Source organism: Coturnix japonica, chromosome 14 (assembly GCF_001577835.2).
Source record: "Coturnix japonica isolate 7356 chromosome 14, Coturnix japonica 2.1, whole genome shotgun sequence".
Lineage (NCBI taxonomy): Eukaryota > Metazoa > Chordata > Aves > Galliformes > Phasianidae > Coturnix > Coturnix japonica.
In genome coordinates this window covers 10971252-10993630 of record NC_029529.1, presented here as the reverse complement: position 1 = coordinate 10993630, position 22379 = coordinate 10971252, and the positions used below count along the sequence as shown (strand labels likewise).

At 45.0% G+C, this 22379-nt stretch overlaps 1 protein-coding gene across 8 annotated transcripts; it reads left to right on the top strand.

Annotated features, from left to right (window-relative positions):
• The first annotated feature begins 2306 nt into the window (after positions 1–2306).
• Positions 2307–22238, top strand: SLX4 (SLX4 structure-specific endonuclease subunit). Of its 8 annotated transcripts, none has more exons than XM_015877266.2 (18): positions 2307–2436; positions 4437–4539; positions 4660–4768; positions 5725–6463; positions 7153–7416; positions 7553–7727; positions 8611–8826; positions 10005–10219; positions 11276–11589; positions 12805–12849; positions 12969–13251; positions 13533–13621; positions 14854–15000; positions 15414–15583; positions 16089–18496; positions 19498–19600; positions 19797–20282; positions 20896–22238. In XM_015877266.2, the coding sequence occupies exons 4-18, from the start codon at positions 6094–6096 to the stop codon at positions 21230–21232; spliced, it is 5622 nt and encodes a 1873-aa protein (XP_015732752.1). In that variant the 5' UTR covers positions 2307–2436; positions 4437–4539; positions 4660–4768; positions 5725–6093; the 3' UTR covers positions 21233–22238. The 8 variants fall into 8 exon arrangements, with proteins under 8 accessions (XP_015732752.1, XP_032303532.1, XP_015732757.1 ...); XM_032447641.1 differs by having other exon boundaries at positions 4437–4535; positions 20896–21413; XM_015877271.2 differs by having other exon boundaries at positions 13539–13621; positions 20896–21413.
• Positions 22239–22379: the final 141 nt, after the last annotated feature.

The following is a 22379-nucleotide window of genomic DNA, read 5'->3' as shown; positions in this document are numbered from 1 at the left end:
TGGATGAGACAGTCAGCACAAATGCAATGAGAGCTTTGAGAGCACTCCTGACCAATACACTGTTCATCTGAAAATTCTTCTCAGGGCACTCGTAGGTCTGCCCAAACCTGAGCCAGGGAGCTCGTGCTCTTTCTCAGTAATCCCTGGGTTCAGAATTCCTGGGATTTCAGAGAAGCCCCAGCTGCTACTGGAATTGCCCTGTACAAGGCATTTCCAGCTGGTTGTCTCTCCTGTTGCTCAGGAAGAAGAGGATGGCATGCAGACCTTGTGATTTTGTCTTGCTGTCTTTTTGCACCCAGAACACCTCGTCTCCTCGCTGTCCTGGGGCAGACTGAACGCAGGCTTTGCTTTTCTTTCATCTGCAGGAAGCTTTTCTTCCAGACAGTCATTAGTTCTCCCTTTGCTGTCAGAATAGTTTTGTTTCTTCTTTACCTCTTGTTTTACACTTCTACTCTAGAATACTTAGTTTGCAACACAGTCCAAGCCAAGAGGGCAGCTTTTCTGCCACACAAGCCATGCAGTTTCCCCATTCTCATCCATGATAGAAGGATTATCCTCGGTGCTGTCTCCCACTGTTGGAACTGGAGCCCGTTCTAGCAGGAAATTTATATCAAATCACGAGTCCATTTGTGTCCACTGCTCTTGGAAACAGCCTGGGTTGTGAACAGGTGGGAACGGGTAAGAAAAAAATGATTCCATCAGTCCTGGTCCAAATGGAATGGTTGGCAGGAGTGCAAGGACCACAGGCTTCTGGAAGTACTTAGACTTGTAAGGACTCCCGATTGTCTCTTTGCCATTAATATATATCTACATGCAGCAGGAAGGATGACGAATTGGTGAAAGAAGCAGTTTCCTCCTCTTTTTAAATCCGTGTTGCCAAGGGTATCATAATGAATTGCCCATTAAACATATCCATACATTATTACTCCAAATGTTAGGACATTATCTGCAAGGGATTTGGGGTCAGGCAATAGCAGTTAATGAAGAAGCAGTCTGTGAAGCCATGCAAAACTTGGTTCTCTTTTTGCAGCCCAAGTGAATGAGGGGTAATTGGGGTTAAAAACCTGCTCCAGAAATAAATCAGTAAGTAAAGCTGTAGTAGAGCTGTCCCACATTAAACTCTTAGAAACTTGGGAAGTCACAGCTGTGACTGGAGGCTGAGGGATCCAGCTTGAGTATGAGCAATGCTGAATGTAGCATAGTGGGGGATATACGTGTGTATTCATGTAAGTGTGTGTATGCATAGATACGATAGATACAGATGTACATGTTTCCTGTCATTACTATTGCATAGTGACCTCCAAGTACTGTTTTTTTAAGAATAATTATAGTAGAGTGCCCACAAATTCCACAGCAGTAGTTTTCTACAAGGAAAACTCCATGCCCAAGTGCAGTAGTAAATGCATCATGTATCATAGGTGTTGCTATTTCAGGGGTCTGTCTGCATGGTTGTAGTTCACATATTACCAGTCTCATACTCAGTGAAGCTGAGGTTTGGAGACAGGGTTTGTGGCAGAAACCACATCAATGTTGCCCTTAGGAATGGTGAGAGGCCTGGAAGTGTCCTCTAAATAGATACCAGTTTGGTAGCTGGCACCAATACCATAGAATACAATACCATTACCATAGTGGTAAACATTTGTGCTTTTGGACAGGTCTGTATTAGAAACAGCACAATTCACTTCGTTCTTTGTATATAATTTGTGTATAAAGTCTACATTACTTACATTGCCAAGGCTTAAGGTGTTTGCATTCCTCACGCTGAACACAATAAGCTTGAATGGATCCCAATGGTGAAAAAACAGTATGTTACCTGTTCCATCTTCTGAAGGGCCCTGTTTTTCTTCACCTCTTTGGAAACACCAGGCAATGAGTTGCTCAGAACAGCTGAGCTGTTGACTGAATTAATGTTTCTGCTTCTCTAATGATTATTTGATATATTTTAGTGTTTTTACATTTAATTACCGTGCAATCGGTGTCACCACAGCTCAGCTCAGTGCTTCTTGTGGTGCCTCAATGCACCATATACGGAGTCTTCTTTGGTCTATGTGCAATCGTTGTTTGCAGGGTTCTCTTAAGAGCGTTTCTAAGAGCATTAAGTTGATAAAGAACCCGAATAAAGCAGCTTGGAGGAATAAAACCCAGTTAAAAAAGGCGCTGCCCCCAATGCTCCTCATGAGGGAGGTTTGTGTGGCGGGAAGGGGCGGCCATCACCACAGCACCCAGTGGCGGGAATGCCGCGCGCATGCGCACTGCGGTTTTTCCCCCATCCCCTCGCGCATGCGCAGCGCCGCCAGAGAGATCGTGACGTGAGGAGTGAAGGCGACGGTTGGCGCTTCGCGCATGCGTGGCGGCTGCTCGGCGGGGCTGCCCGCCGTGCCGGTGGGGCGTGAGGAGCGGCCGGGGCTCGGTGTGAACGGGGAGGAGGAGGAGGAGGTCAGAGGGACAGCGGCGGGACGGGGCGGCGGGATGTGAGGGATGTGAGGGCCGGAACGAGAGAGCGGGGGTGGCGGGAGAACGGCGCGACGTCATGACGTCATTGCGGCGTCAACGTCGTTTCGCGCCACCTGGCGGCGGGGAGGGGATGGAGCGGGTCTCCACAGCTTGAGGGCTCCCAGTCAGTGCGGAGTGATGGGAGCTCTAACAAAGGGTCCGAAATACCAACAAACACCCCCTTTTTATTTATCTTCCTTCTTTCTATTCTCTTTGGAAGCCCTTTCCTAAACAGGATTAGTTAAAACTTAGGTCATTTTACTGCTTGCTACTGCAGCCTGTGTGTTATTGAGTCCTTCATTCCTGCTTTTTAATTTAATTTATTCATTTAATTAATCTTTAAGTTAATAGCTTTCCTGTTGTTTTCACTCATATCAAATAACCGTTTTTGGAGCCCAGCTGCTTGTGCTTCTCATTGGTGTGCCTGTGTTTGCATACAAGTGATGGGCATTTGAACCTGAGCAACCGTTGCTCTTTATTTTCGTGTTACTTCCCCTTTATCCTTCCTTAGGAGCTATACAATAAAGCTCTGCACTTGGTGAAGGGTTTTATAAACTCAGGTTGGTTTCTACAGCATCCAAAATGCAGAAGGGCGTTGTGTCATGTAAGTAGAGGCTGAAGGTAATGGCTGATATGTGATCAAGTTTTTACTGGATCTAAAGTACTTTAATATGTGGCAGGTACTATAGGGGAAGGCAGAGACTTGAGAAGTGTGAGCATGGTACACTAATGGGATATAAAGTAACATAAGGGGTGGTAGCAGGCAGACATGGATACTGGCCAGTGCTGTGATTGCTTGTTACAACCTGATAGTGATGTTCCTAGCTACTATTTTCTTGCTTATATAGGCTTGCAATAATTTGTCATTTCCCATGTTTCCACATCTGGTTTTGTTACCCTTTTCTGGCACAGGAAAGCCAGCAGGAGCCGGGGCTGGGGCTTGGTACCTGACTTTGAATGCCTGATCTGCACTTATTTTCTCCTTGCTATCCTCGTTAACAATGGGATTATGCTTCCACAGACAAAGAGAGCCTGCCCCGTGCAGTTCTGGTGCTGCCTTTGTGGGGCTGTGTGTGTGCTGGAGGTGCTGGCCAGCTCAGAGTCCAGTGCAGGATCTTGAAAGAAATCTATGGAAATTTCAGAAGTTGTGCTGTGGATACACATGCTGCTCTCCATCAGGAATGGGAAACATCGGGAACCTATAGGAAGATGTTTTATTACAGGATTTGGTCTGGAAAAATCCCTCGGGACCATCTTTCTGGTGTGGTTTCCAGAGCAAACACTACAGAAATTCTTTCCCTTTGCAGTATTTGCACTGGCACGACCCAGAGTTTTGCTACCAGTCTCCACATCTTCAGGTTGCAGCTTTCAAACAAAAGGAGATGTGAAGGGGGCAACAAAACTTCCACTGCCAACTCAACGGCACAAATCCCAGTGTCTTGCCAGCACTGGAATTAGCAGCTTTGACCAGTGCATACCATAGCAATTAACTTGCTTCTGAGGACTGAGGCAATAGATAGCAGTCACTTTAGTCCTCTTGTTCTTTGATTTCCCCTTAAATCAAGGCAAGTCCCAAATGGGAAAGGCACTGACAGACTGCTTGAAGGATCCTGGGATGACTTGGGCTGGAGGTGACCTCAGGAGGTCTCTGGTTCAAACTTCTGCTCGCCCACAGTTGGCTGTGAGCAGTTGCTCAGGGCTCTCCCCATCCTGTCTGACCCATTCTGCCTGCTGGGTTCTCAGTGTGTGGTGCTGAGCTGAACAGATCCTGAGCGATGTGTGCAGGTCACCTCTTTACTTATACAGGTCAATGCAAGTGGCAAAACTCAGCACCACTGGAATGTGTCATTTCCTTCTTCCTCCCCCCACACCCTGGAACTATGATCAAGAAGAGCAATCGGTGCTCTGTGCACTAAATCTCACCTTTTCCTTTCACTTTCCAGGTTCCATCTTTCATTCCTATTGATCTCGCTTTGTACTGTTTTGATGATCCACGTTTACGTGACAAGCACAATTGGGCTAAAGGTCTGGCATCTAAGTGGGTAGGTAAGTGCCAACATTTATTTTGTTTGACCAGCTTCTGTGATTTGTAGAGTCCTAAATCCTTTTGAAATGACTTGATTGCTATACTGAGAGCAATTATTTTCAAAGCCATTACTTTTCCAGCTCTACAAACTCGTGCCAGAACCGGCTGTTAGGTACACTGACAGCAGCAGCATCGGAAACACTGAGACACAGAGCAGGAGCCTCTGCATACAAGTCTGGAAAGGGAAGAGTAAGACATAAATTCTTCATCAGTTTTGCATTGTTTCTATGTTTGACATGGTCTTCGTGGAGCACTGAATATTGATTGCAAACACAAAAGCACAGATCTGTTTCAAAATTTACTGTCAGGCACTGACCGTAAATAAGCTGACAGTACAAGTGTGTCTGTGAGAAGTATTTAAGGTCATGGAGGATGAGAGATTCTATTTTTCTGCACACACTGTCTCCTACTTAGAAGAAAATAGTAAATTTACAGTGATAACTACACCAAGATTCTGTCCAGGAAAATGAAATATATGAACTGGCTACATAAAACTTCAGTTTCTCTCTGACAGGAAATGACTCTAAGATTCACAGCAAAATCCTCTGCTCATTCAGGAGGCTGTGTCTAAAATAAATAAATCCATTAACATCTGTAATTGCTTATAGGAAAGGCTGACCCATGAAAGTGTGTAACCAGCATTCCTCAGCCTTGCCTGTCTGCAGCCAAACCATTTGAGAAAACAATCTTACTCGTGTTTTTCTGCTCTGGAGTCTTTTGGTGCCCAGACCTTTGCTGGAGAAACTGAACCACAGTTGCTGCCGTTCCAAGTGAAACACACTGTTAGAAAGAATTAGGTTTGGGGAGCAATATAAAACCTCTGGTAAAATAGCCAGAACTGTAGCAAGCTTAGGGCTGGGAAGAAGAGACAATCAAAATGTCTAAGAATAGAGATCTAGTTTTAATGTTGCCTGGGGATTGATGACATTTCCATCTGGATATTGTAGCTAGTGCTCTTCCAAGTAATTTATAGCTGGTATAGCTGGTTTACTGTATCTTGAAAAGATGGAGAAGCCCTGAAATATCATTTGTTTAGTCTGTTTACCTTGTGTATTTGACAGCAGTTTGTTATACCCCTGACCTTTCACATCTTTCATGTGCATGTAACACCCTACATAACCCCCTTTTGTATTTCTTTGTTTCAGGGCTTTGATAGGTGTCTTTCTGATGCCTAGTAGCATACTAAGATCCTGTGCGTGCTCTGCACAAACTGCAGTGTTTACGATACAGTCTAGAGACATCTGAAGAGCCAGCTTGTCAGTGCAGTGTATGTGAAGGCAAGTGGGGTCTTTGAAGAGAAAATATGGCTGCAAATTAAGTATGGAAGAAGGAACCTTCAATACAATGAGGAAATGCCCACTGTTTTGACCTCAGTGAATTCTAGAGTCCAGAGCTCCCTAAGGTGATGGAAAAGATCATGTAGGATGCACACCTGAGCTGGTTCTGCTATTTTCTGCTGTCCTCCAGTCCACACAGTGTCATTAGGCAGCAGTGTTACTGGAACCTACAGGCCAATGGATGAACAGGACAGTGATTTTAAAGAGTTGTGGGCAAATATTTTGGGTAAAGGGAAGAAAAAATCTGAGGATGCTGAGGCTGCAAAGAGGACTCAGAAAAGATCAAAGAATACTGCAGCAAAAAGCAGACTAAGAAGAGGCAAAGTTGCTGCTAAGAGCCAAAACCATCACCTCTTTCCAGCAGCAAAGCAAAAAAACTTCCTTCAGGATTTGGGTCCTAAGATACAAACACTGGGGCACAAAGAAGACAGTGACACTGTGGCCTGCAGTAGTGGTGAGACTTCAGAAGGGGATGGAAGCAGAAGCCCTTTCCCTGCCAGCCAGCTGAGTACCACAGCCAGTGAGTGCAGCCAGGGGACTCTGACAGGTGAGTCAACCAAAACAGAAAACACACTAACTGATGAGACTGTAGTTCACTGGAGCTCTTCACCTGGAGAAGCCTTATAGCAGCACTGCTTGAAGGAGTTTACATCTTGTGTTTCCATCTGTACTTAGCTACTTAGGCTTATCAAGGCATTGAACCTAGCGGTATGCTCAGTACAGATGTTGCAAGATGCTTCATCTTTTCCAAGATAAAGTGTTAGCACAAAGGAGTCTATCAGGGAGTCATTATTCAGGGATTTTCACAATATCAGAATTTAGAAAAACACCTCTAGCGATCAGAGCAAAGAACTGCAGGAGCATCAGTACACTGTGCATTGGGAAGAGCAGGGCTTTAGGGCTGTGTTACTTGTTCCCCTCACTCATGACCTTCAGACAAGGCTTCTTTAATATTCCTCTCTGAAAGGGATGGAAAAGTATTTAAACTTCACTGTAGCAGGAAAGCTTGATACTGTTACTGTGGACACCAATCACAATGTGATTATAATAACTAAATAATAATAATAATAATAATAAAACTAAACACATTGTTCAGTTCTCTGTCTAAGAATAAGTGTTTCAAAGCTGAGCCTGGCTTAGGCTGCTGCTGGGGAAGGCTTTCCAGCAGCAATCTGGGCAGCTTAGTGATGTGTTTAAGACTGGCTGGCAAAGCTCTGGTGTTTTTTCCCCTTCTAGTAAATACTCAGAGTGGTTGTTCCCAGACGACGTTGTCTTTCCATCCTGCTACGCAGTCAGGGACCTGTTCTTCACCCACCTCGAAGACGCCACCTTTCACAGGCTCAAAGATGCGGGTGGCAGAGCTGGTAGTGGAGAGAATGCAGCAGTTCAAGAGGGTGGCACCTGATCAGCTAAAACACAGCACAGACTGTAGCTTGCCAAAGTCCTTAACTAGTGGAGATTTTGGTGGTGAAAGCCAGGAGCAGAACTCACCAGAGAATGGTAAGTTTGTCCTCTTTGCTTTTGTACGTGCAGAAAGAGTGCTGTGGGTTTAGTAATAACAAGTGTAACAGCTCCTTGCCTTTCATATGGGGTTCTTCATTCTGTCTTAGCCTATCATCTTTCCTTTCTTTGCCAGATCTCCATGATCTTCCATCCATGCAGCATGACAGTGCTCTGGCTTCAGCCCTTCAGCAGGAAACACAAAAGGAGTCCATGGAAAGCCTGGAAGATGCAGGCTTGTTCTTCTGTCAGATCTGCCAGAAGGATCTCACAGCCATGAACTCAACACGACGAGAGCAGCATGTTAACAGGTGAAGGACCAGCAGGATGAGTCCTTTCCGCATCTTCTCCCTGTTCAGTCAGCTTAGCCATTACAGAACGGTAATCTGTGAGATGACATTGACCTTTATGTCTTGAATTTGCAGGTTGCTTTGATCTCAAAGCAGAAGCTGATTGTCTTGCTCTGCAGGGCTTCTGCAGAAACATGTTAAGGCAAAGGCTGCTTTTATCAGTAGTGCCTCGGAGGGGCTGTGATTGTGGAGTGGCTAGCAAAATTAATGAGGAGCTGTTATTGTAGGTCTGTTAATTTCAACCCACAAAGTGATATTTTGCTCTGTTTTGCTAAAAATTGTTTTCCTAAGGTTGTTTAACATGTCAGTGCATACTGGAGTTGTTTGCTGAGGGAAAAGAGTTCAGAAAGATGGCAAAGTTGCATTACAGCATTTGGCCATGAGAGTGGAGAGGAGAAGGCCGTATCAGAATGATGAGCAACTAAGCTGAAATCAGTGCCCTTAATTGAACAGTTTCCTTACAAGAAATAGCCACGCTGTGGGTGAGGGGGACTCGCTGCTTTTCTCGTCAGGTGATTCCATTTTTAATGGTGGTTTATGAATTAGCTGGAACATTAGAATGGGTGCAGAAAGAGGGATTAGCTGATGGATGCACAGTACAGCTTAGAAGAAGTTTATCACTTGCACTTGCTTCTGAGCAGCAAATTGTTAATATGCCTCTGAGGCTGTAGTGTTCAGCTATCTGTTACATGTCATAGCCATCAGAGCAGCAGGCACTTAATTTGTATTTCATTAGGGGATGTTTCTGTGGCTGTTAAAGATGTGAGGTGATTGCACTTCCTTTTCTTCAATAGGGCTTAAATTTTAGCGTGGATAGTTCTGAAGCTTTGCTGTTGTCTCACAGGTGTCTGGATGAGATGGAAGAAGCACAGATGTCATCCTCCAGCAAACCAGCAATCCCTGAATGTCCCATCTGTGGTAAGCAATTCCAAACCCCCCAAAGCCGAGTCAGTCACTTGAAACGCTGTGCTGTCGAGATGGATGTTCCTCCTAAGATGCTTCTTCAGGCCGTACAGATGCAACTGTCCACACTTGGTGAGGCACCTCTTCAGTTTCCCAAGTAAGTGGTGAAAATAGAATCATAGCATGGCCTGGGTTGAAAAGGACCACAATGCTCATCTCGTTCCAACCCCCTGCTATGTGCAGGGTTGCCAACCAGCAGCCCAGGCTGCCCAGAGCCACATCCAGCCTGGCCTTGAATGCCTGCAGGGATGGGGCATCCACAGCCTCCTTAGGCAACCTGTTCCAGTGCATCACCACCCCCTGGGTGAAAAACTTCTTCCTAATATCCAACCTGAACCTGCCCTATCTTAGTTTAAAAGCAGCGAGATGCAAAGTGTTCCTTTGTCCTGAGAGACATTGACCTTCCAGTCTTCGGAAAGAACTGTAGAAGTAAAGCAGGCTCTTGTGAACCCAAGTCCGAAGAAGGTTGGGCAGAACCATGACCCAGTACCACAAGAAGAGAATGTAGTAGTTAGCTGGAGGAGTCATGCTTTCCTTCAGAAAAGATCAGGTGGCAGATGACTTTAATAGTCAGCAGGCAGCAGCAAAATGGGGAGTACATTATCTTACATTGTTTTATCAGAAATGTTTGTGCTCTGTGAGGCAGTCATGCAATAAAGCTGAATGGTGTGTTTAATCTTATTAAGCAGAACACACAGTATTTAGTGTACACAGTCTGTTTTCAGCATCTGTCTTGCCAATGCCTCAGCTACTCAGCTGGTGGCTGTGCTGGATGTATGCACTTCACACTTCGAGGCAGGGAGGAAGCAGACGTGGTGTTTTGAAACGTGCTCAGAGTAGAGCAGCATCTGCTGTCTTGGGTTTGAACTGAATCTTCGCAGTACAGGAAGGGGTGCTGCACAGCAGACCAGGAGAGCTTTTTTTGTTGTTTCTTTTTGTGAGTTTGTTTTCATCCTGCTTCAACTTTGTTTAATTTTTGCTTTTTCATATGCATTTTTAAAGTGTTCAGGATAGAGATCAAGGTGTTTAAAAAACACACAGAAGTTAAGTCACTGTTGTGGTCTCATGTTTACCTTTTCAAAATAAAGTTTTCTCAAAGTTCTGTGAGTAATAAGGAATCTGATCTCTGCTGGGAAAGAAGGCACTCCAAGTAGCTTCTCATTATCCCAGATATGGGAATCTCTCTGATGAAGTAGAGCAGCTTCTCTGAAGTGCTTAACATTTCTTGTCTCAGTCATGTTAAATTGGGCTTCCTGCTGCATTCTTCAATTTCAGCAATCAACCAAGCAGGTCAAAGCGAAAAGTCTCCTCCAAAGAGGACTCAAAGAACAAGCAGAAGAGGGCAAAAATGGAGACTAAGGATGAAGATTTGCTGGTTGCTATGGCGATGTCACGCTCTCTGTTGGAGCAAGAAAAGCAGGAACAAGCAAAATCAGTTACAAATGTGAAACCAGTGGCTGCTTTGCCAATCAAATGGAAGCCAGGATCAGGTATGTGTTAAAGTGAATTAATGTCAAAGACTGTTATTGGAGGAATGATGTAACTCAGCCTGCTCCTCACTTATACCTTCCTGTTGGATACAGGAGGGATGACAGCCCTGTTTATATTTTATTTAAGCTGTCAGAGCTTCAGCAGTGTGTAGAATCCACACGCAGCCAAGAAAGACTGCGTCACATCCGTGGGTTTTAGTGAAATCTCTTATGCACCTCGTGCTTTTTTTTTTCACTGACTGTTTTGAACCTGTAAAAGATCCATTCTGAAGATGAGCTGTTGTCTTCTTGTAAGCTGTGGAAGTAAAAAGAATGCAAAAGTAACATTATTTCTCCTGCAGTAGATTTTTTTCACATTCATCCTACTGCAGCCTGGACTGATGCAGCTTCTCCCTCTGTTCTCTTCCTAGAGCAGACATTATGTATCTTATCTTACATGCTGTTGAGCCTGTACTTTGTTCTTTCAGTGTACAGCAAGATTTAGAAAGGAAGACAGCTGGTCAGTGGAGAGTCCTAGTGCTGAATAGAGGGAGCACTTTACTCTTAGTGACCTCAGATCTCCTCCTGTTGATACATACTGCCAGCTAGATTAGGGGCTGGGCATTAGCAAGAGAAAGGTAGTAAAACACAGGATTGCCAAGCATTAGCTGTGCTGTGGTTGTGTGGGCCATGATTTGATACTATCAGTGACCATGACGCATGCATATGCACAAAGAGTCCTTCATAGATTGGTTTGGTTGTTTTCTTTCCTTCCCTTTTTCGTGCAGCTCTGGGATCTGGTAGAAACCTGTATATATAGGTGCCATTCTGTGGGTCTGGGAGGTGCACTGCATGGGTATCAACTGTATCTATAACATTCAGATTTTGTAGAGACGTGACATGTTTCAGCATATGGCGGAGCTGTGCAAGCAGAAATGCTAAGGGCTGTGTTCATCTTGCAGCTACGTTCTGGTTGTCACTGACTACAACACTTGCAGGAGCAAGCACGTTGAGCTCCTCTGCCCTATGCGGTCAGCTGTTTGTTTATTTGGGTTCTTCTTCCTTTTCTCCTTAAAGAAAAAAGGCGGCGTAAAAGAGGCCCGACTACCCCTCCACCCTTACTGCTGCAGGATCCAGAGAAGGTGCGCAGAAGGATAGAAGAGCGGGTAGCGATGCTGCTTGCACAAGAGGTGGAATTCCCTCCCACTCCTCAGCTTCCCACCAGCAGGATTTTGGAGGTCGAATCTGGGAAAGCAGCCTGGCTCCTGCCATTGCCCAAAAACAGGGACTGCTTTCTGTGGAATTTCAGTGCTCTGACAGGACCCTGTGACCCTGAGTCATTCTATGCTGCTGGATTAACCCCTCTAATTGAACCTTGGAAGCCCGTGCAGGTAGGACACTCTTGTCCTCACTGTGGTTTATATGTGTCCTAGGTCCTTTACTGTTGTCCCCTGGTCATACAGTTAGGTTTTGTGATCATGAACTTTCATTCCTTACTTTTGGAGAGAAGAGCAAGGCTCATATTACCCTGCTTTTTGACCCAATCTGCTGTAGCTCACAGAGCATATGGACACCTCTCCCAGACACAGGATTTGGATTTGGGTGGTCCTGTGTGGAGCCAGGGGTTGGACTCTGTGATCGTTGTGGGTTCCCTCCAACCCGGGATATGATTCTGTGTTGTGTTCAGGCAGCAAAGAATCAGGTGAAAAATTTAAACTGAAGGCTGATATTTCTGCCTTTCACAGAGAAGATGAGAGTGCCTGGAATTGTAAAGTGAAGTGTTTGCTTTCCCTATGCATCCCAGTGACTCTTGGCACATGAGCTTTGACCTTGTTTTCAGTTCCATTGTTTCATTCTGATTTTCAACTCCATCTCCTGCCTATTTCAGTGCTCTGTATTTTTATTAGAAGTGCCTTCAGAGGGGACAAAAGCCTTTTAATCTCTCATCTTACAACATACTTGCTCACCAAGAAGAAATATTACTTCTCTTCCTTCCCCTGTGCCTTCCTTGAAGGATTGTCTGGTGCTTCTGTTCAAAAACTACTCTGTGTATGTACGTGTTTTATTTAAGAACTTTTTTCCTTGTTGGATTCCAGAGTTTTTCACTGTCTTATCCCTACCCAGAGCTGTAATAGAGGGACTCCATTCTGTGAGGATTTTTGACCTCTCACTCAAAAACACCAGAGACGTTTAAAAAGGAGGGAGACCTTTAAAATCAGGGCCATGTTTGCCCATCTCATTCCTTCCATTCTGAGAAATAGCTAGGCCATTTCTACTTAGAAATAAATAAAACTGTTTTCAGTGGGAAACAGAAGTCAAACCTGGAAAATATCAGCTCAGAGGTGAAAGTTTGGCTTTGTTACATGTAACTGCAAAAGTATTTTAGATCTCAGAACAGAAGCACCTGGGCAGCTTCAGCTACAGCTTCTGCCAAACATTTCAGCAATAATGAAATATTTAGATGTTGAATTGGGAACATTTCCACTATCCTCTCTCCCTCCTTGCCAGTTGCCTGCTCAAATATGCACCTTGTGAAACCTCTTTTTCTGTATTTTCTGTTGTAGTTCCCTTTTTCCCTTTTCCCTTTATATCTATCTTTTCTCCAGAGCGTCCTTCATAAGATGACAGAGTTTTTGCCTTGGAAGCCTGAGGTATGCTCTGTAATTCTTTACTAGATATTCTGAAAGTATGAACTAGAGACTGCATTCTGAGCTCTGAAAGTACACACAAGACTTAACTTATTGGTGTCTTATTCTCCTCTTTTGATCAGAATCATAAACCAGAGGATGTTCTGCCATCAGCAGGATCTGATCAGCCAAAAGGATCCCAGCAAATTCAGCCTGATTTTGGTTCTCATGAGTCCACTTGTAGAGACGTTAGAGACCAAATTAGTGATGAATCCAAGTCAGGCCCTGAAGGAGATGGGCAGATTTTATCTCACAGCCAGAAGGATATTCAGAACCTGCAGGATCTAGTTGAACTGGCCAAGGAAGGACTTACCCTTACTCAGTGGAAACTTGATGTTGGCCATACTCATGCAGCAGAGCAGTCAGGTAAGTTCTGGCAGTTTCATGAGCTCTGTCCCTAATCCCTTCAGCTACACAGATCCAAACTTTGGTTGTGCTGTGTCAGGAGAGCCATGAGAGCACCCACAGATTGTTGATGATCCAGGAGGTGAGGCCTGTTGGGACAGGCTGGGATGTCAGCCCCATCAGGCTCACTGTAGCAGCTGTCCTGAGGAACTGCTGTGGCAAAGGTTCTCTTAGGAGTTCTTATGTCACTCTGTCTCGTTAGGAAGGGGTACATGATTGTGATCCACTTTTTCTTCTTTGAGGAAAAGAACTGACTTCCAGTGATACTCCATGTACTGGTTTTGTCCCTTCACTTGAAGAGAGGAGATTCCTGACACGCAGCTGTAAGAAAGTAAGGAAAAACCTTTTCCCCATCCTTATTTTGTGTTTGCTTACTAATGTAAAGAGGAAACTATGCAGTTCATAGAAGTGTGGAATATTTCCAGTTCCTTTTTATAGAAACAGAGGTAGTTAAGGCTCAGAGTTGTGTTGTTCCAGGTGGAACTGCATCTCGTGCAGATGTTCTCTAGAGTAAGACTTGTGTTTCTTTGACTCTGCAACAGGCTTAAAAAGCACAAGGTCAATCCCTAGTGTGTTGTGTATGAACTGCTTTTCACTTGCTCATTCTCTTAACTGTGAGCTGAGGTTATTTCCTGCTTCTCTGAAGCAATGGCCACCTCTAGGGGCACATTTGCCTCGAGAGATCTGAACCTTATGAGAGTTGCTTGGGGTGAGTTTGTACTGGGAGCAGCTCCAGGGCAGAAACTGTGTACATCAGCCATGTGTATTGTTCCTGCCTTTGGCAGCATGCCCCCAGCCTCCTGTTGCCTTTGCCATTTGATATCACAGGTAGCTCAGGCAGCAAGCCCTCCCCAGACTTCCAGCAAGGCATTCTGGAGCTGTAATAGCAACTAGGGGGCTTTTGTTGTTATTGTTTGGGGGCTTTTTTGAGTGGAATTTTCAAGAGGAGTTTGTGTAACGAGCATATAAAATCCTTTGGGCTAGATAACTACATCAGTTTTATTGCATGTGAGCCCCTCACTGCAGAGCTGCTCTTCTTAGCTGTCACTGCCAGCCAATGGATGAGAGGAGAAAAGTTCATTACCCCATCACTGACTCATCCTCTTTCCTCTTGCTCTGATTACAATGAAGTGAGTTCCAGTCCATCAAAGAGAAAAGAACAGTTTTCTAAAATGTGGTGGAAGGCAGCAGATCAAGAGGCCAACAGGAGGCAGTGGCTAGACCGCATCAGGAAATGGTTTGGCAAAAATGTGATGGTGATAATGTGCTGTAATGCAAGGCAGAGAAAGCAGAGTGCAGCACAACTGCCATTTCTTCACAACTGCCAGACTGCGAAGAAGTAGAAGGGAGGAGGAAAACAAATCCAAAAGTGTCTTACAGATTTGTCTGCTTGTTGTACTTGAGTTGATAGTGCTGCTGGTTGTCTGCAGAAGGCAGTGACAGCAGATCCAAAATGGGGTCTGCAATACAGCGATACTGGCAGGCTGGGTATTCCTCTCATTCATCAGGGAGGTGTGTGACAGCTGTGATATGACTTGTCTTTGTGTTCATTCTGTGTTCTAGTCCTCCCTGAGGTCACTGGCTGAAGATTTCAGAGCAATGGTCAACAATCCCCATTTAAGTGATGTCCAGTTCCAGGTGGACTCTGGGGAAATCCTTTATGCTCACATGTTTGTGTTGTATGCACGGTGTCCGGAGGCCATTCAGGCTGTAAGTACTGCTGATACACTTCTCTGTTTTGCTTCAGTGCAGCCCAGACTGCCCACACCTACAGTCAATGCTGCAGGTCCTAATGGCAGGAGCCTGCGGACATGCAGATTCCCTCATCTTAGGAAGGCAGAATTGTGACAAAGTGATGGAAAACATACTACATTATCTGGAGAAATGATGAAGAGGCAAGGATCCTTACTTACATCCTGCCCTTGAGCAATACAGAAAACTTCCTAGGTGCTCTGTGCCTTTGGATGTTATATTAATACCGGTGCAGACTGTCTTCTCCATCTCAATATCTCCTGCCTTTCACCCAGGCTGGGAAGATTGAGTTCTGGGCAGTTCTACACAGACGTTCTGTCATTTTTGTAGTTGCTTTGTAAGTAGCTGCATTGAACTGTGTTTTTTACAAGGTTCACAGTGAAGGGTTCTTAGTGGAGGAGGATGGGAACGTGCAGATACGCCGTGTGTTGCTGAGTGATGTGACAGGAGAGGCAGCCCGTGCGTTCCTGCGGTACCTTTATGCTGCTGATGCTGACATCCCTGCTGAGGTGGTGCCCCAAGTGGGGGCTCTGGCTGCCAGGTTTGTATCGTGAGTTTGTTTTGGATCCCTTCTTGCTTTCAGCTCACAGACAGAACCTATACAGACCCCACAACCTGGGGTCTTCTGTTGTAGACTTAGTGGCTTAAAAATCCATAGTCCTATACTTTATAGCATCATTGCCTTCATCTTTTCCATGAGTCTCTCTTCAGATTGTGTCTTTGTGAGACTTCCTTTTTCAGTGTGCATCTATCACACCTTAGCCAAGAGTTTTGTCTCAGGCTCTGTATTGACAGCTGATGTTATCAGTGATGATGAGTGTGCCTAGCATATGTGATTCATAAAACATTACACTCTGTACATGTGTAAACTGAGCACTTCAGAGTGTATTGGGTGCATAGAACACTAATGTATTTTGTCAGCTATACTCTCAGTTGTGAACCTAGATGTGCACTAAGTAAAGTGTCTGAAAGAGGAACAGCAGGAGTGACCAGGCAGAGAAATACTGAAAGGGGGAAGTATTAACATTACTATTATATCCCTGCAGGTTTGGTGTGAGGGAGCTGATGACCAAGTGTGAAAATAACACTGGAGAGAGTCAGGAGTCTTCTGGAGTGGATTCAGAATGTGATCTGATCTCTGTGACAGATGATAAAGATTGTGAGGACAGAGCAGAGAACTTCCAAGACCTCTTGAAATCTATGTGGGTGGGTGAAGATGAGGAAGAAGTAGCTGTTCTCAACCAGGAGTGCCAGAAGGAAGATGACAATGCAGTGGGTGAACAGGAGCTGGAAGAAATCTATGAGTTTGCTGCAACTCAGAGAAGGATGGCTCAAGGTAAAACGCCACCAAGTGAAGGAACTGACTGCAGCATGTGCAGTGATACTGAGGTAGCCCAAGATACGAACCAGCAAACTGAGGAGGAAGAGACAAAGAGATCTGTATTCTCTTCAGTGAGCAGTGACTTCAAGGATCTGAGGGATAACAGTGATGTGGAAATGTCTAAATGTGACTTACCTGCAGAAAAAGAGGGAACCTGCAGAACCATGAATGCTGCACAGATCACTTTTGAGCCTCACCACAGAGAACCTCAAAAGAGAAATGGAGCATCCAATGGTGCCACCACTGATGAAGGAGAGACTATAAGGAGATGTGAAGGTGGAACGGATTCCAGGTCATCTCAGGTTTCACATGATGTAAAAGGGGAAGATCACTGTGAAAAAGAGTTTCATAGCTTCACCATTGATACTAATATAAATGACAGTTATGAACACTTATTTTCTGCAACTCAGGGAGAATACTTTGAGCCTTCCCCAACAAAAGAAGCTGGTAAAGTACCAGAAAAGGCTCTTGGTGAAAAACGTGTTGATGTTAATGATTGTCAGCTGTACAGCAAAATACAGAAAGACTTTTCTCCTCGTAAAAATGGTTCTTATGGGAGTCCTCCTTCCAAAGCTTTTGTGCCTCTTTTTCCTGCTGTTGGATCTTCACCTATGTCTCCAAAATCAGACAGAAAACTTGTGAGAGAACATGTGTCAACACCAAAACAACGGAAAAAATCATTCTTAACTGATGAAGTTCTTTTTCAGAAGGCCAAAGAGCTGGATAGTGCTTCTCCGACAGAGCTTCCCAACACTGATTTAAACAGTGTCCCAGTGTTGTCAGCACCAGTTACCAGAACTCAGGATCCTGCAGCTCAGGGGAGTAAGAAGGGTGATGTTATTGTTTTATCTTCTGATGATGAAATGGAGTTAGAAGACAAGAAGTCACCAGAGTTGGGCTTTCTGAAGGAAGTGGAAATCCCTGGGCAACCAAAATGTACAAATATAGGACATGGTCCTGAGATACCAAAGCCTGAACTTAACACATCAGTCACTAAAACAGAGCAGAGATCACTGCAGGTCTCACCTGTTGTTACAGATAAGGTGCATGCACATAATGATGTAAAGATGTCCACTGAATTGCCTCTCAGTAGCCACGTAGATGCTTGTACAGATGGTGAGCAAAGCCCAAACCTGAGCCCTGAAAAAAAGCTCAGTCATGAAGTGTCTTCAGGTACAGACAGCTCCTGGCTGGTGCCAGACACACCAGTTCTGACCAAAAGCAGAAGTTCCTCAACGCAGACTCATATCACAAGTATTAACTCTTCCAAGAGTCCAGAATCTAAAGTCAGTACAAAAAGCCTAACAGCTGATAGTAGTAACCGTGAAATGGATAGGAATATAGTAGAAGTTCATAAAGCAGCATTGTCAGACAAACATCTGCCTGTGGGGAACTGTGTCAGTGAAAGAAATCCTTCCAGCAGCCCAGAAGCAGGATCAGTTTCTGAGAAATCCACACCACTTTCTCCAGTGAATCCATTTCTCTCTCTTGCCCACACCAACTCAAAAAGCAAATGTGCTAATACCTCATTTTTGTCCAAACCTGTGCCTCCTTGCCATGGGAAGTCAGTGGAAGATAAATCAAATGTCAGCGTGGTTGAGATACAGGACAGCGAGGGGGAGAAGGAAATAAGTATAACATCTTTGAACAGTAGTGTCTTTCTTGCTGATGAGCCTGCAATTCCTGATGATGACTGCTGGCATGTTGAATATGTGTCACCAGTCAGAGCTAACAGCCAGGACTCCAGACAGGACGGCCATGCAAGTGCCAGAGCTGCCAGCAGCCCCAAAACTGACTTTGTGCATGACCACTGGGAGAGCCCAAACCAAGCGTGGGAGATGAAGGGCAGTACTCCTCTTCGAGAAACTCCTATTAGCAGAAGAACAACTTTGTTCCGTCTTGAAAAGAGTCCCATTGAAGCGTGTACATCAGTGGGCAGCAGACCAAGTTACCTGAACTCCAAACTCTGGGATGACTGGGATGGAGAAGAGGAGGAAGATGAATTTCCAGAGATGCTTCCTCTGTCGCAGAGGGTATCAGCAGCAGCAGGGGCAGATCCTATAAAGACTCCTGGTGAGAGCTTGCATTGATACTAGTTTCACTGCAGTAGGTTAAATTGTTTTCATTTACAGTCATTCCACTTGATGTCCTAGTGGGGATTTCAGTTGCCTGATAGCAGCTGTCAGGGCCTGACATAGGGAAGGTATAGTCATCATCTGTTGTTGGGGAGTGCATATCTAAATGCGAGGTTGCTGGAGGACACCAGTTTGTGTTTCATTCTTTCTGGGTGCTGGCAGATATCCTGAGTGCATGGCACAGCGAGAGGTCAGCACGGCACACATAAGACTGAGAGCCACAGTCTTTCCATCTCTGCAACCACTTTGCCTTGGGATCCACAGGATTTCTTACTTCTTGAAAGCCTGACAGTGGACAGAATGCTAAATTACCCTTCTGGTCTCAAGAACTTAAAAATATTCATATTTTACATTTTGCATTTGCATGGTTCCTTCCATCTAAGACCAGTAAATGATCTCCTGGTGTCTAATTAAAGCACTGTATTGTACTAAGTGAGTAGTTTAACCAGCGCTGAGAACATGACCTGTGAAACTGACTGCTCTTCACAGTGTCAGCAAATCTGCTGATTCATCAAATCAGTATCTAACTTAGGAAAGCTTGACTTGCTCACTTTATTCTTCATCAAATCTCTCGTGAAATTTCCTTCATGGGAAAAGAACTGCTTCACAGAATTCAGTAAATGCTTTTTTTTTTCACTGTCTTGCAAGAGCTGCCTGTTCTAACATAGCCCTGAATGGCCTTTGTAGTCAGGCCTGACCTACATCTCTATGTAAACCATTTTCTATTTTAAATTCAACAAAAAGGAAGTGTCCCAGTCTAGAAAGAAAGTGTCAGCTGTTCCATTCGCTATGAAGGTGAGTAGTAAGTAAAAGAGATTGTACTGCTACAGAGTACTGCTGCTAATTATTATATAATATTAGAATATCTGCCACTAAGAATGGAAGGTATCGGCTATTTTAAGTGGTAAGTTTGATCGTGATGATTTCATTCTGCTGCAGAACCTGCCTGTCAAGAGAACAACAATTCTCCCAGGACTCCAGTGACACCAATGCCAGCTTACTCCATGATGGAGACACCACAGCTGAAGGAGGAATTGAAAAGGTTAGTGTTACCTCCGTGAGTGCATCTCTTTGAGCATAAACTTGTGAGCAAGTAGTGTGAAAGAAAGCAACTGGGATGAAAGAGAAACCTTGGTGAAGCTCTTCCAGCTCACCGCTGGAGTTCCTGGCATGAGCACCTTCCTGAGCTGTAACAGTACAGAATTATCTTAGCCTAAGTTCTTGCTTTTTTCTTTCAGATTTGGAGTTCGTGCTCTCCCAAAGCGCCAGATGGTGTTGAAACTGAAAGAGATATTCCAATATACTCACCGGGACACGGACTCTGACTTTGAGGATGAAGTCCCATCCTCTCAGCCTCCCCAGAAGAAGACCCCTCCCAAACGCTGTAGGCAATCAAAGGCAGCCCAGACTACAGGTGGAAAGGGTCCCAAAGCCTCAAAGGCTGTGAGCAAAAGGAAGCAGGTTGCAACAGGTTCTTCAGTGCTCCCTGTAGGGAGGAGTGAGGATGACCTTGTCGGACCCTCTAAAAAAAGCTGTGCAGCACCCAAGCAGAGAAATGAAATGATACATCATCCAGAAGGAGACAAAGAGCAGAAAAGGTCAGCTGTATCTCCAGAGGGATGGTCTGTGGGAGCTGATGGTGAGGAACCAATGCTCTCTGCATCTCAGGAGTCTACAGCTTCTTCCTCAGGGGATGGAAGTGACATCTCTTTTGGTTCACAGAGGTAAGGGAATGAAATACTGAACAAAATAGTCAAAGGTGCAAGACAGAGATGAGCTAGGACCATGTCTAAGAGGTGTCTGTGTGGCCTACAGGTGCTCTGCTGCCTCCTTGGGTTTGTTATTTGAAGGTCAACACCATCCTTTAAAATAAGTGAACTTTGGGCTGTTTGATCTGAATCCCATTGAGCTATTCCCAGAGCACAAAAGCTGGTGGCTGAGGCCACATGCAGGCAAGGCCCATGTCTGGCATGCCCAGTCACTACTCTTAAGAACAAGCATTGGCTGAGAGCTGCATCTGGCATGGGGAAAGGAGGGCACAGTAGTATTTGACAGAGAAGGCCGCAGTAAAGCAGCAGTAGGTGGTGTGGGTCAGGAGCAAGGAATGCCGGCCAGTTCCAGGCCTCAAAGAGCAGGACGGGAGCTCTCATGGCTGGAATGGGAAAGTTTGTAGAACATGTGCCTTGTTCTTCACTCAGTGTGTGTGTACTGATATCAATCTATGACCCTACAGATGGTTGTCACAAGGGCGGGCCACCAGCTACTTAGGGAGATCTGGTTCTGTCCTTCACGGCTTGTTCTTTCTTTGATTTTGGGTCTTCTTGGCCTTCTTTCTAGTTCTTTTGTGAAGGAATTGGAGGCCTGTGCATTTGCAGCTGAAGAGGAGGAAGAAGAACTTCCAGCGTCCCAGGCAGCAGCTCGGGAAGAAGAAAAACTGGAGGCAGTGAGGAGCTACATCCGCTCAAACCCAGCCCTGTACGAGAGGATTCTCTTCTATGAACCTATTGAGCTGGCTGACCTACATGCAGAGTTGAAACTGAATGGTATTAAGATTTCCAAGGCAAAGCTGCTGGACTTCTTAGATGCTCAGTGCATCACCTTCACCACAGCTGGAGCCCGGAAAGAGAAGGAACAGAAGAGAAAAGGGAGCAAAAAAAAGAGGAAACGATACTGAATAGATCCCACTCCTCTATCCTGAAAATTTCCTACATGGAGGCCTTCCTCCTAAGGTGGAAACCCTATTCCAGGCTGGTGCTGGCGGAGGTGGTGTGATCAGTGGGTGCACTGCTCCTCCTTGTGGCCTGCTGTCCAGATGACACGCTGGAGAATGGATCTGAACTGAGCTTCAGCTCTCAGCCCTCCTCTGAGCTGCACAAACTCCTCTTTCAAGGAGCCTTTTTACATTCCCTGAGTTTCATCCTGTGCATTCTCTTCTCTTACCATTTTAGCAGGTTTTAGATCCCCAGCATCTCTTCTTGTTGGTGCTTCTGAGGTGGTTGCTTCCTCCAGTGGTGCTTGCCATGGTATTTGCCCCAGCCTTGGCCTGAACCCTTCATGTTCCAGTACTGACTGCAATAACCCATGTGTGTTTCACAAGTGGCTGCAGCACAGTGCAGGTGTTTTTCTGCTCTATTTGTGGTGGCTCCCCGAAGTGCTCTGTGACACCAGATGTCAGGTAGAAGCCATTAAGGTTTGTACGTTCAGTTGCGTGTGTTCACTTACATGCAGACATTGGTGCTAAAGACATTACCAGCTCCGTTTTCTGAGCACTGTTTTACCTTATCATTGTAGCCTGTGATCCCAACAGTGGCTTTTTTAAGGACAATGTTGTAGTGACCAATGGATCTCTCCAGCAGTTCTCATGTCCTGATCTTTGTGGACCTGTTTCATTTCCAAACTGAACCGATCCTTGGTTGGAAACTGTCTGGGTCTCTTGGGGAAGCCTCGGACACTAAATATTCACCTTATTTCACCTTATTTATTAACTTTTACAACACCTTTGGATTTTGCTCTGAGTCTGCAGATTCTCACTCAGCAAAACAGGCGCAATAATCAAAAGAAGCAAAAGCTTGATTTGAATGTATTTATGTATTTGGAACGTCTTTATTATTTTGTTTGATCCAGCACTGCCTCGGTTTTATTTGATTTATATACAATAAATAATTCGGAAGGAAATAATACTAAGCTATAAGTGATGTCTCCCGAGGGACTTTTAGGGGTGTTTCTAAGCAGAAACGTTGGGTTTGGATGAGAGCAGGAGGAGCTGTGCACAATGTGGAGTTCACATAGTCTGTGTGAAGAGGCGACATGGAAATGTATTG

What these genes read in the sequence shown, in the direction of transcription:
- SLX4 (XM_015877266.2), top strand. Translation starts at nt 6,094, where the DNA reads ATGGATGAACAGGACAGTGATTTTAAAGAGTTGTGGGCAAATATTTTG. An exon ending in GCAGAACTCACCAGAGAATG is followed by an intron (nt 7,417 to 7,552) that starts GTAAGTTTGTCC and finishes TTTCTTTGCCAG; the next exon opens with ATCTCCATGATCTTCCATCC. An exon ending in TCATGCAGCAGAGCAGTCAG is followed by an intron (nt 13,252 to 13,532) that starts GTAAGTTCTGGC and finishes TTCTTCTTTGAG; the next exon opens with GAAAAGAACTGACTTCCAGT.